The sequence below is a fragment of the Ursus americanus genome, chromosome 28 (genome assembly GCF_024610735.1).
Source record: "Ursus americanus isolate L20-20 chromosome 28, mUrsAme1.1.p, whole genome shotgun sequence".
NCBI classification, from domain to species: Eukaryota; Metazoa; Chordata; class Mammalia; order Carnivora; family Ursidae; genus Ursus; species Ursus americanus.
Window position 1 is genome coordinate 18,598,657 of NC_142154.1, and position 12,312 is coordinate 18,610,968.

The 12,312-nt window shown below is 50.1% G+C and overlaps 1 protein-coding gene across 3 annotated transcripts in view; it reads right to left on the bottom strand.

Moving 5' to 3' along the window:
• The window catches only part of PCSK6 (proprotein convertase subtilisin/kexin type 6), a 183,120-nt gene that overhangs the window by 80,381 nt on the left and 90,427 nt on the right, over positions 1-12,312 (bottom strand). For all 3 annotated transcript variants that reach the window (XM_045795376.2, XM_045795374.2, XM_087856718.1), the window contains exons 7-8: positions 7,202-7,374; positions 2,013-2,225 (exon numbers count right to left, since the gene is read on the bottom strand). In XM_045795376.2, coding sequence (XP_045651332.1) covers positions 2,013-2,225; positions 7,202-7,374 — 386 coding nt within the window. The remainder of the gene's footprint in view (positions 1-2,012; positions 2,226-7,201; positions 7,375-12,312) is intronic.

The window sequence follows — 12,312 nt, forward strand, 5'->3', positions numbered from 1 at the left end:
AAATGGGCATAATGATGGGTCCTTCACAAGGCTTCTGGTGAAAGTCACAGCTGGCACGTGAAACATACTTACATTCAGTAAGTGGTGGCCATCGAGGGAAACTGAGGGTGTCTGGACAGGAGGCCATGCTCCCAAGAGCCGGGGAGGCCCATGGCTAGCTCTCCAGCCTCTGAAGGGCTCCGGGGGAGTGAGCAGAAGGGCCTCCCTGCAGGGAGCGGATGGCTCAACCAAAGTGGGCAGCCCCCGCTTCCCGAGACCCAACGTCATGCGTGGAACTCTGCTCGAGTTCGGTGAATGACAGACAGAGCCAAGGAACGAATGGTAAGAGATGCTCTGCTCGGCGTTAGTGCTTTTATTAAAAGTCACGTGTCAGCACCGGGCACTCCCTCCGTCCAGGCGAACACGGTCAGCATTCACTGCACAGAGAGGAGCAGAGTACGGGATGGGACAGAGACTTGCTTTCTAGCTGACACCTGCCTGAACCACACAGACTACAAGCTGCCAACCACCCAGAGAAGTCCATCCCCTTGAAGGTTCTCTTGCAGGTCTCGGAGCAAAAACTTGGCTCTAGATGAGTTGAAAACAACAACAAAAAACAAAAACAAAAACCCCAGCAAAAATGCCATCCATACTCTCAGAGGAGAGACCCAGCCCAGGAAGTACCACTAAGTGATTTTCTTTTACTCTCCTCTTAACTACACCCTTCTGATCATATGCTATTGCTCAGAGAAGAGAGTAAAAAAAAGAAAGAAAGAAAGAAAGGATAAAGAATTAAGGCATTTTGTAGCTAAGGTGTGTGCACACGCAGTGTGATTAATTAAGCAAATAAAGCAGCAAGCCCTGCTCCCCGGATGGGAGACACGGTCGTCCCGGCAGGACGCCTCCGGTACAAAGCGTTCAGTGACCCAACCTCAGCCCCGTACGCCTGCAGCCAGCAGGCCTGTTTAACGAGACTCCAGCAAGCCAGTGTTCAAATGAGCTAGATTCCTAAATGAACAGGACACCGTTCGGGATCTCGGCTGTCTGTCCCAGGGGCGCGTGCTTCAGTAGAAAAGGAAAATAAATTAATACCTTTGTTAATCAGCCCGGGGCCGCTGCCAGGCTTGTGGCCAGCAGCCGTGGGGCTGACCTTTCAGCCCGTGCGGGGCAAAGCAGGGAACAGGGAGCCTGCATGCTCCCGCCGAAAAATGGAAAAACTGAATTTGCAAATAATTTCTAGAGACGTGGCTCAGCAGCAGGAGAAATAAAAAGATGCTAGTGAGCTTGCTTTAAAATTAAACCGTGTCTGGCCAGCTCCACGGGCTCATTTTTTAAACGTCTAAAAACCAACCTAATGACTGTGCATTTGAATTCTGCATTAATTTCGGCTCAAAATCCTCCCCCTCTTTACTTTTCTTAAAGGAGGAAAGCCCGTAGGGAAGGAAGAACACAGAAATTCCACCCATATGCTGAAAGAAAACAGTCCCTTTTTAAAAGAGAAATCATGCTGGTGTTCATTGAAGTGAACGTAACAGACAGAAACCACTACTCAGTTCGAAGTGTCCAGGGAAAGTCCTTTTGTTGGGGGAAAGAACTGCCTGGGAGAACACTTGGATCTCTAAATGGTTTCAGTATAAAACCAAGCCTTTCTCCTACGCTACTTGGCACGTTGAAACTGAACTGGTCAGCTGGGTCCAAGCAATGTGACCACAGAAATTTAGAGAGCTAAAAGGAGGCATGGCGCTGAGAATGCACCCCATTCTTAAATGCTATTTTTAGATCCCTAAAGCCAGAGAAGGTTTTAATTGGTATTCTGTGCAAAAATTAGAAAGGGAGGGTCAGAGGGTGGCTGCCAAGGGACTGGGGTTTCCCCTCAAAGCACAACCAGTTCACTGATGGGTGAGGTCGGTACTCTGGGCCCCGTATACACTGGCCTCAACCTGGCTCCTCTTTTTGTGAAGAGGGACAGAAACTTGCCCCCAAAGGGCCGCAGGCGTGCGTCCTAGGCTCTCCACTTGGCCACGAGAACTCACGATTTTCCGCTCATAAAAGGCGCCGCTGCTGTAGGTCGTGGCCAGTGTGGACGCACACTCCTCCAGGTACCACGGCTTGTAACCGTTCTCGGTGGTGCTGCTTACGGAGATGGTGTAGATGCTGTTGGTGTAGCCGTCGCAGGAGCAGTGGTCCCCCTCTCTCCCGCCGTTCCCCGACGCCCAGACGAAAATGGAGCCCAGGCCCTGCCGACCCTAGAGGGGAAGAAGGAGAGCGAGGAGTCAGTCCCCTCAGCCAGAACCTCGCGGGTTGGGTCTCATGCAGGCCCGGAGTCCTTCCTTCGGGATGTCCCTCCCAAGGGTCTGAAAAGGATGCGCTCAGACCATACAGATGCCACATGGTTCCGTGGGCTCTCGTGTCACTTTCATAGAGCACTTCTGCCTGTGACCACAGCCTTACAACGGCAGAATCACAGGATTGCACTGAGGAGGCGGCCCGGAAAGCCATCTCTGCTCTTCAGGGGCCGATCAAGGGCCCTCGTCTGAGCCGTTCTCACTCCAGAGCCATGCTTTAATTTCTATCCTAATGACCTATCATCGCAAAGAGCAAGCAGTGCCACAAGTATTGGTGAGATGAAAGTGGATGGCTGAATTGATAATATTAATTTTTCGAGATCGAAAGAGCTGGTCCTGTGGGGCAGAGGGCAAATTTTCCTAAAAAGCCAGTGGAAAAAGCACATGTCTTGGAGAGCAAGTTTTTGAAAAGAGAGGGTGGGACAGTGAATTCTGGGCGAAGACTAAATAGGTAAAAAGGGTCGCGGTCCAGAATGCCATGGCCACCTGTGGCCATCCCGTGAGAGCTCCTGGGTGGCTCAGTGGGTTAAGCGTCTGCCTTCGGCTCAGGTCATGATCCTGGGGTCCTGGGATTGAGCCCCACATCAGGCTCCCTGCTCAGTGCAGAGTCTGCTTCTCCCTCTCCCTCTGACCCTCCCCCTGCTCATGCTCTCTCTCTCTCTCATTCAAATAAATAAATAAAATATAAAAAAAAATAGTCAGGTGGTCAACGCCAGTCAAAGCCAGTGGCTTCACCTGAGTGTAAGCTTTCATTTTTCAGAACACACATGAGAAAGCAAGTCTTTGAAAGACAGAGGCAGTCAGGGTAGGTTCCTGCAGCTCTGTTTCATCCCACACCCACAGAGTCAATGATTTCTGACCCAACCAAGTGCTCGCCCCAGTCCCAAACACTAGGTCAAGATGAATTAATCCAAGATGGAACTGACCCATTCTGTCTGAGTGGCGGGACCCGCTGGTGGTGCTCAGCCAGCCCCAGAGAGCAGCGCCAACACCCATCTCCACGACACCGGACACATGGGGCTGGTTACCTCGGTGTCCTTGCCAAGGACCGTCCTTCCCAAACATGTGGGAGGAAACTGATACCTATGCTCAACAACTGGCCAATTTGAAGAAAACTTGCAATAAAATTCTGCGATCCCCATTGAGTCCAACGGAAGCCTTGCTGTTGACTGGATGCATTACACTCACCCAGAGTTCAAGTCCACCCTGGGATGAGTGGACCCACCTGCTCGGGAAAGCCCCATGACTCTCCACGTTGTAGCCCAAGAGGACGACGGTTCCTTGCCCTTTTGTGCCCATTTGTCATGACTCTGACCTTTCCTCCAGTTTCTAACCCAAGGCTCTCAATAGAGCCCACGGGAGGTCCCTTGTGCTCACCAGGTCCCGCTGCTCAAAGCTGCCTCACTCATGCTGCTTTCCACATCTCCCAGGCGGACCCGTCCGCATGGCCAAGAGCTCCACAGAAAGGTTACTCACATTTAGCCAAAAGGTCAACCTTCTGGAAGAAAGGCACCAAGTACTGTGGAAATGGGTGTGTCTGTGCATATAATTTCCTATAGGGAGAGATTAATTGGAAGCTAGTTCAAAGAAACTCAGATCAAAATGGAAAGGTATTTAACCCATCAGAGCCTATCTTTATTCCATGAGAATTCTCTCTAAGACCCTCCCCACCCCACTCCAAATTATTTATGAAAGGCTGTCATTTTGCAAAACGGAGCCTACAAGCTTATTGTTCCAGCAGCCCAGAGAACGCCCACAGACAGCACGCCTCATATGTGACTGTGCACACAGGTCCCTGGGGGTTTTGCTACATGGCAGACTCAGACTCGGTAGGTGTGGGGGTGCCCCGAGATTCTGCATTTCTAATGAGCTCCCAGGTGATGCCCGCATGGCTGCTTCCGGACCCCACTTTGAGGAACAAGGGCTGCACAGTTACTCCTTGATGAATAGTTAGGAGTCACTCCTCACAGGTGCAAGCATCCAACACCACCCTCCGTCCCACAAAGTTTCCTAAAGAGGATGTGAGAATGAGGTGGAGGGAAACACCCAGATCTGAGGTATGAAGAGATTTTTTTTTCAGATTTTGTTTATTTGACAGAGACAGACACAGCGAGACAGGGAACACAAGCAGGGGGAGAGGCAGAGGGAGAAGCAGGCTTCCCAGTGAGCAGAGAGCCTGATGTGGGGCTCGATCCCAAGACCCTGGGATCATGACCTGAGCCGAAGGCAGACGCTCAACGACTGAGCCACCCAGGCGGCCCTGAAGAGATGTTTTAGCTGTCTCTGAGGATTGTAGTTTCACTTCCCAGGTCTTGGAAGCCATGGGACAGAAGCTATAGGGGACAGTTCAACCCTGGCCATGAACTTGTGTTTCTGTTCAGGAAAGTCACAATCTCAATCCGATCCAAATGTATTTCAGCGCCATGCCTGAGAGGTAAAGGGTTCCTCTGTGACCTCCAAAGCACCGTTCCTGAGGGCTTGCAGATGCCCGGCATCCGGCCAAGGCCTTGTCCAGCCTCAACGATGTTGCCTGTCCCCTCTGGGATGACAAGCCACGTGAGGGGTAAGGCTTCCTAAGGACCGACATCAGGCACATCTCTATGCCAAATGACGGCCTCTGAAGTCTCCTACCACCAAACCACATCATCTACCAGAGATGAAGTCAGACTTGACAGAAAAGAGACCCTAGCTGACAAATGGGGCATCGAGGAGGAAAAACAGATGGGGGGGAATGTGGTCTGGTTTGAGATCATCAAATTTCTAGGAGGATTTTCAGCGACGACTTCAGACAGCTATGATTTAAGGCTCCCTATATGATATATTTTACTTCAGAATGACTAGGAAAAAAATGGAATGACCTCAGTATTTCAAGAAACTGTGACAAGAATGACGGGGAGCCACACGGTCCCCTCTGCAACTTCCTCACTCTGCTGACAGCCTGATAAAGCCGACACTACTCAGAATCCGGAATGCAAAGAGCCCCTCTCTGCGGCTCCAGACTTTCCAAAGTCCTGCACGGGCTCAGGCGACACAAAGCTAAGTGAAGCTGAGATACCCAACCATCATTTGAACACGATCATTGACCTCTCCAGGAAGTGGAGGGCCCTGTCCTGAGACCCCAGATCTGTCCAAATCATCTATAGAATGACAAGTGTTTAGAATTAACACTGTTCCAAGCAATATCCTCCACACAGAAAATGCGATCTCTAATTTACGGCTTAAATGGAAGCTTAACTTTCAGGATGTTCCGCTTGCCATCAAGAGTGAGATCCATGTGGTCTAGTGGCTGGTGGGAGCCGAGCACTGGGAGGAAAAGAGAGTTTTACTTAGCAGCCCCTTGGAGGCAGCAGCTGACCTGGTCACACCTGAACCTTCCAGCATCCGTGGGCCAGCACCTGGCACAGCTCAGGGGCTCAGCCACCTGAAGGAAGCAGCCTTTGCATTTCCTTAGAGTCATGGGGGACAAAGGAAGCGGGGTGGTGTCCCAAGCCTGACCTCGAGGTCAAATGCCAGGTTGGGGACATGCTAAGAGATAAATACGCAAACCCTATAAAAAGGTCATAGAAAATGACCAAACTCAATATATCCAGAAAAGCAATCAACTCATATTATTTAGAAGAAAGAAAAAAATGAAAAGAGTTAAAAAAAAAAAAAAACTGCTCCTCTACAGGGTGGAACGAGGGGATGGGCAGGGGAGACACAGAAAGGCTGCTTTTCATAGAATCCTCTCATAATACTTGATTTGTTCATTAACTGCTTATTAATCACATTTTAATCATGGCGCATGGGTTATAATAAAATAAGGACTTTTAAAAAAACGTTTTAAAGCATAAATAATAAAAGGGACCTGAAATCCCCCCCACCCCGCCCCTGGCCCTTTGCAGCCCTACTGTCCCGCCTCCCACAGGAGAAGTCGGAAGTATGAATGCTGGCCCAGGGATGCTTGGACTTCCTGCCCAACCCCCCAGCAGCATCACCAGGCCATACCTTGTACTCTGGGCTGGGCCCTGTTGGGCCGCCCAGGGCCACCCGGACACTGACCGCAGCTCCATCTGTCTGCTCCAGGAAGCTGTCCTCGCCCAGAAATCTGCCTCACCAGCTGGCTTATAAGAACTGGGTCATCTCCAGGTCCCAGTCCCCCTCCCCCTGCATGTCTGACTCCCAGGGATCCAGGACTAATGATCACAGAGCGACTGTGGGTGGCCCTCCTGGCCGGTGGAGAAGAAGCCTGCCAGCCTCCTCTGCTCCCCTCCACCGGTCAGCGGAGAACCTGTGCTTGGATGTTTGCTCTGTTTGGTCCCTGGTGAGGCTCTATCCAAGAAATCCTCAACATGTTAGGCTGTGTGCTGGCAGGGAGGGCAACAAGGCCGAGACTTCCTGCCTGGGGGGTGGGGGCTGGACGGGAAAGTGGGAGGGGGTGGCGGTGCCGGATTAGTGCACACTCCGTGATAGACACAAAAGCTCCATGGCTGTGGGCAGGTGGACTGAGGCCCAGGACACCCCTTCCACCTACACAGTTCAAGGAACAGGCCAGGTAGTTAGACTACGACCCCTACGGCCCACCTGCCCACACCCCTCAGCTGGGGGCCGTCAGGCTTCAAGGCACAGAGTCCTGGGCCTGGTGGGTGACCAGCGGGCACTTGCTGGAATAGTCACTCTGTGACAAGGTGAAATCCTTCTGCTCTGATTGGTAGAGAGCCACTCCCCTGGGCCCCGAAATGACGTCTCCCTCACACTGGTCGTGGCAGGGCAGGACCTTCCCAGCCCCATTTCTGGGGCTCTGGCCTGTGTCACTCTAATTTTTAATTGCTAAAATACTTTTTTTTACTATTCCCCCCACCCTGGCGAGGTCCACCGTAGCCCCGGACGACTCACACCTTTTTAATGCCATACTCGAAGGCCTGCTTAGCCAGTCGGCCAGGCCCGTCCACCGTCTTCCCGTCGTCATCTGGCCCCCAGCTGGCGCTGTAAATGTCGATGTAGTTGGGTCTGATGCCCAGCGACTTGGCTTCAACCACATCCGTCACGTCGCCATCCAGCATGCGGATGCCTGAAAGCACACAACGAGGCCCCGGGCTCGCTTGCTCTGCACTTCTCGGGGCTGCACAGACTGTGACCCCGGGGCGCAGAGGACCCAGCGCGTGCTGGGGAACGGCCAGATAGCAACAACCCCCCCAGCTCAGGAATCTTCCAGCCTCATTCTGGAAAACCTCTCTTCCCGTCCTGTGCTGGCCAATGTGATGGAATTCAAATGACATCTGGGGCCACGCTGTGGCGTCCCCAGCACAGGACAGCAACAGAGGAAACAGAACTGTTTGGAAAAGATAGGATTTAAACCATTTCCTTGGTAGCACGCTGTCACTCCGGTATTTAAAAGTGGAACATAATAGAATGATTACGATGATTATTTCTATAATAGAACTCTGGAGTCATTTTCAACTTTCCCTGCTGTCAACAGTTTATTTCTCTTTCTTATTTCTGTTTTTTAAAAAATTACTCCCATCTCTGATTTATAACTAGGAGTTTTTAATCTGGAAGACAGAGGGCCACACCCTGGCGTCTCGAGGAGCAGACCGCTTACTTCTCAGTGTGTGTTCAGGTTTGTGTTTCCCAGAGGGGTCTTTAGGTGGTGGGGCGTACCCTTCCTCAAGAGCACCACAGAAGGAGAGGGAGGGAGCCACGAGCCTCTCCCAGTGCCGATGTCCTCGGCCGCCCTCCCCGTGCCCAGCATTTGCCTCCATTACTGATCACACTCTGCATCTAGCAGGTGGGGTGTCCCCGGGCCTCGCCCAGAGAGGGGGTCTCAGTGATGCTGGCACGTGGCTGGGAAGCAGGAGAAATGACAGCCACCAGCCCGTCCTGCCTGGACACTAGGAGATATATAAAATCGGACCTTTTGGGAGACTCAGAAAACCGGGGCCACCCGACCCCGGAACAGCGCTCTAGGTGACAGCTCGGTCCCCACAGCCACCCCGATCAGAGGCCCCCAGGAGCCCCTCCTCCACCAGGCCCAGCTCCATGTGTGTGGTGGCCGTGCCAATGAATTTTAAATCTTGAGCTATTTAAGACATAACAGAAAAGAGGACTTTTTCTGATTATAAGCATCACATATGCTCTTTGCAGAAAGTTTGGAAAATAGAGAAATAACTAGTGATAATATTTTGGTTATTTTCTTCCAGTACTTTTCTTTGGCCCCAGCACGTACTTTCTCTCCAAGTTCTTTTTTTTAACCACAGAACTTCATACAGAACATTTCCCTGCACCATTAAAGACTCTTCTAAGACGCGATTGTAAGTGGTTGCAGCTTCCCCTCCCCTGCACCCCAGCCCAGGCAGCACTTTCCCTGAGCTCCGCCTCACCAAGCAGAGAGGCCCCCCAGCTCCCCTAGCCTGGACTGGATCTATTCATGCCACATCCCAGAATCTTCGTTTGCATACGGCGGGTACACCAAAAATAGAAACTCTGAATACAAATGATTTTAAAAGACAGAACAGTGGCTTTTCCCCAGGATGAAGAGATGGTACGGGGCCCAGGGAGGAAGAACCATGAGAAGGAGACTCTTTGAGGGGATATCCTCCCCAGGTGCTCAGGGACAGATGTTTTATGTAAATTAAATCTTCCTGTCCCGCCCCTTTACCCTGTAATTGTGGAAACCCTCTGCTGTCACTTTTGATGGATGGTTGAGAGGTAGAGATCCCGAGCACATAAACTGCAAATGATACCTAATCTCTCACCCAGGAACCCATGGATTGTAGAAGAACAACTAAAAGCACTTCATAAACTGGGGTGAGAGACTTCCTACTGACAGGGCCCGTGAAGATGATTTAAATACAGTAAATTCTTCTATCCTATCAATTCATGCAGCCCGGATTTGAAAGTTCAGGTTGCCCTTAACATCTGCCCAGTTGTGAGCTGAGACAGAAAAGGTCAGAGGCCCTGGACAGGGTCCCTGGGAGGCTGAGTAGGACACCTGGGGTCGTAGGAGGAGGGAGGGCCGCTCAAAGGTGCGCCATCTTGGCCTTCCACTTAGGTGGGACACTACAAGCAGACTGGAAACGCCTGCTCTGAAAGTCTGGAAATCGTACTCAAAATCCGTGTCAGAGAAATTTATAGCAAAACAACAGTGAGATTGAGGTTTGGGAGACATCAGGAGTTCAGTGACAGTGCCGAGAGCTTTTGGGAGTGTTGGCCAATCGGGCACAGGTGGTGAGAGAGGTGGTGTTGGAGTCGTTGGGAGCACCATCTCTTTATGGCCAGAAGGCCTTAAAAATGAGAAGTAGAAATAAATTTTAACTTCAACACTGTCTATTCTATCTTCCGGCTCCCCATCTATTTCCCTTCCTCTTTTTACTACCTGTGATGGATTGAATGTTTCTGTCCCCTCCAAATTCACATGTTGAAACCCCAACTCTCAGTGTGATGAAGGTAGGATTTTTAGGAGGTAATTAGGTTTAGACGAGGTCATGAGGGTGCCCCCGAGATGGGCTTAGTGCCTGTTATAAGAAGAGTCAGCAGAGGGCTTGCTTCTTCTGTCTGTCTCCACGTGTGAGGGCACAGAGAAGGTAGCCATCTGTGAGCCACAAAGTGGGCCCTCACAGGGGATCTTGGACTGTCCAGCCTCCAGAACTGTGAGAAATAACTATTTGTTGTTTAAGCTCCTGGTCCGTGGGATTTTGTCGTGGCAGCCCAAGCTGACACAGATAGGACCTCAGCTGCCTGGCTTAAGACGGCCCCTGTTCAGGCACTAAGATGGCACCCCATGGCAAGTATATATGGACGCCTCGTCACTACTCCCAAGGAGAGGCCCGTGGAACAGAGCTCTCACCCACACTGTGCCTTGGAGCTGGCAGGAGGGTGATGGGGCATGCCACAGGTGACAGCCCTGCCGTGACCACCAAGTAGTGACTCTGGGAGTTTACCTCATGCCCACCAGGCCTCCATTTCCTATAGGTCGTGACGATGAAAGTTATTGTATCTACAGAGGTGCCAGAAAAACTAAAAAAGATGATTCAGGTAAGGTGCCTGGCCGTAAGCACCCAATGTGCGTGTTGGTGGCTAGTGTGAACCCACTGAATCTCAGTTTCCCCATCTGTAAAAATGGGAGTAAAGACACCAGTTTCCAGGGGTGGTTAACGATAACTCATTACTTTTTACCTTTATCTTAAAAACATAGACTCTTTGATACGTATGAAGGATCGTATGTTACATACATGTTAGTGATAAAATCTAAAAAAAATAATTGACACCCATAAACCTTCAATTCAATGCAAATAAAAACATGACCCCCTGGGGTCTCTACCCATGCCCTGCCCCTTACAGAGGAAACTGCTCAGAATTCTGGATGATTCTTTTCATTGCCTTTTAAAAACTAGTATTTTAATACAATTGTATGCTTGCTTAGATTATATATGGCTAAGTTTTGCTGGTATCGGGAATTAATCCTCTGTTGGTTATACACATTATAAATATCTTCTCCTAGTTGATGCCTTGTCTTCTCACTTTGTTGATGGCACCTTTTGATAGATAGAGATCCTTAATTTCAATAGCGTAAGAACATCTTCCCTTTGAAGATCAAGAGAGTTATAATGGTGGCCAAACTTGCCGGAGTTCATTGGCATCTCTCGTGGGGGTCCTTTCTCCCTTTCATAGGTAGGGCTGTCACATCAGCTCAGTGCACCTCCTCTTTTCTGATTTCTGGGTGGACAGAAGGAATCAGGGTCATCTGAAATGTTATCTCTCTTCAGTCACTGGTCTGTGAGCCTAGGGCTTCCCTCTATGTCAGGGACACTGGGCCCAGGTGCTCGCTCAGCCATCAGCCCAAAGAGAGGGGCCATAACCATTACAGGACCTTGGCCATGTGGTGTAGCAAAGGTGTGGCCTCTGGCAAGATAAAGAGCAACTCACGGTGGAGGGAAAGGGAACAGGGGTCAGAGAATCCTGGGGTGGGATCTCAGCTCTGTCTAACCGTGGGGCAGGATCTCAAACTCTCTGAGCCCTTGTCTTTCACAACATGCACCTGGCAAAGTAGTTGAGAGGATTAAGTATATATGTTGAGGCCATAGCACCTGGTGCTGTTGGAGAAATGGTAGCCTTTTTCTATGTACCCTTATATTCCGCAATGGGCTTGCCAGGGCAGGGGAAGACCCTGCCAGTCACACAGGCAACCGAATCAATTCTGATGTTCTAGAGCCAAAATATAACCTGCTATTCTAGACTTTTCCATGCAAATCATAGGTGTGGGAATGCCTACTTAAAAAAAAAAATTCCAGTACAATGAGCGTACAGTATTATATTCGCTTCAGGTGTACAATATAGGGATTCAACATTTCTACACATTGCTCAGTGTTCAGTGCCTACTTTTAAACAAGAAGATGTCAGAAGACATCAAAAATATGTAAAAACAGACGACCAGAATAATTTCTCAACACCTCACATGATGCTTTTCATCTCAGAAGAGTGACTGATGTGTGAGGAAGAAAGCATAATGTATTTAGATTTTAATGAAGCATCTATTTTCCCCCAACACTGACAAGTTGCCAACAAAGAAAAGGTAAATATTTTCAGTGGAAACCTGCTGTTCCAATAATAGCTTTAAATGTGAATGGTTCTCTGGAAACACCAAATCGAAGAAAAACAGTCATCATTTCTCTAATGAAAAAAGAAAGACCCATTTACCGCAAATGGGCAGGTACAAAAAAAAAAAAAATGGGGCCAGTCATTTGTTTGGCAAATGAGCTCTGGGCGGTTGGCTCGCTCACGGTGGCAGGACAAACCGGTGCCTGACTGTCCCCTCTGAGAACCAGTCTGTGGGAGGAGCACAGAAGAGAAGGAAGATGGTGCTTTTCAGCATCAGACGAGTCTGTGTCTGGGTGAACAGCTCAGAGCGCTCTGGGGGCTCAATCCCCCAGCAGGCAGCTCTGGGGTGCATTGAAGCTGCATCCAGGAGTGAACCCCACAGGCTCGCCTCACTTTAAACCACATGGGCGCT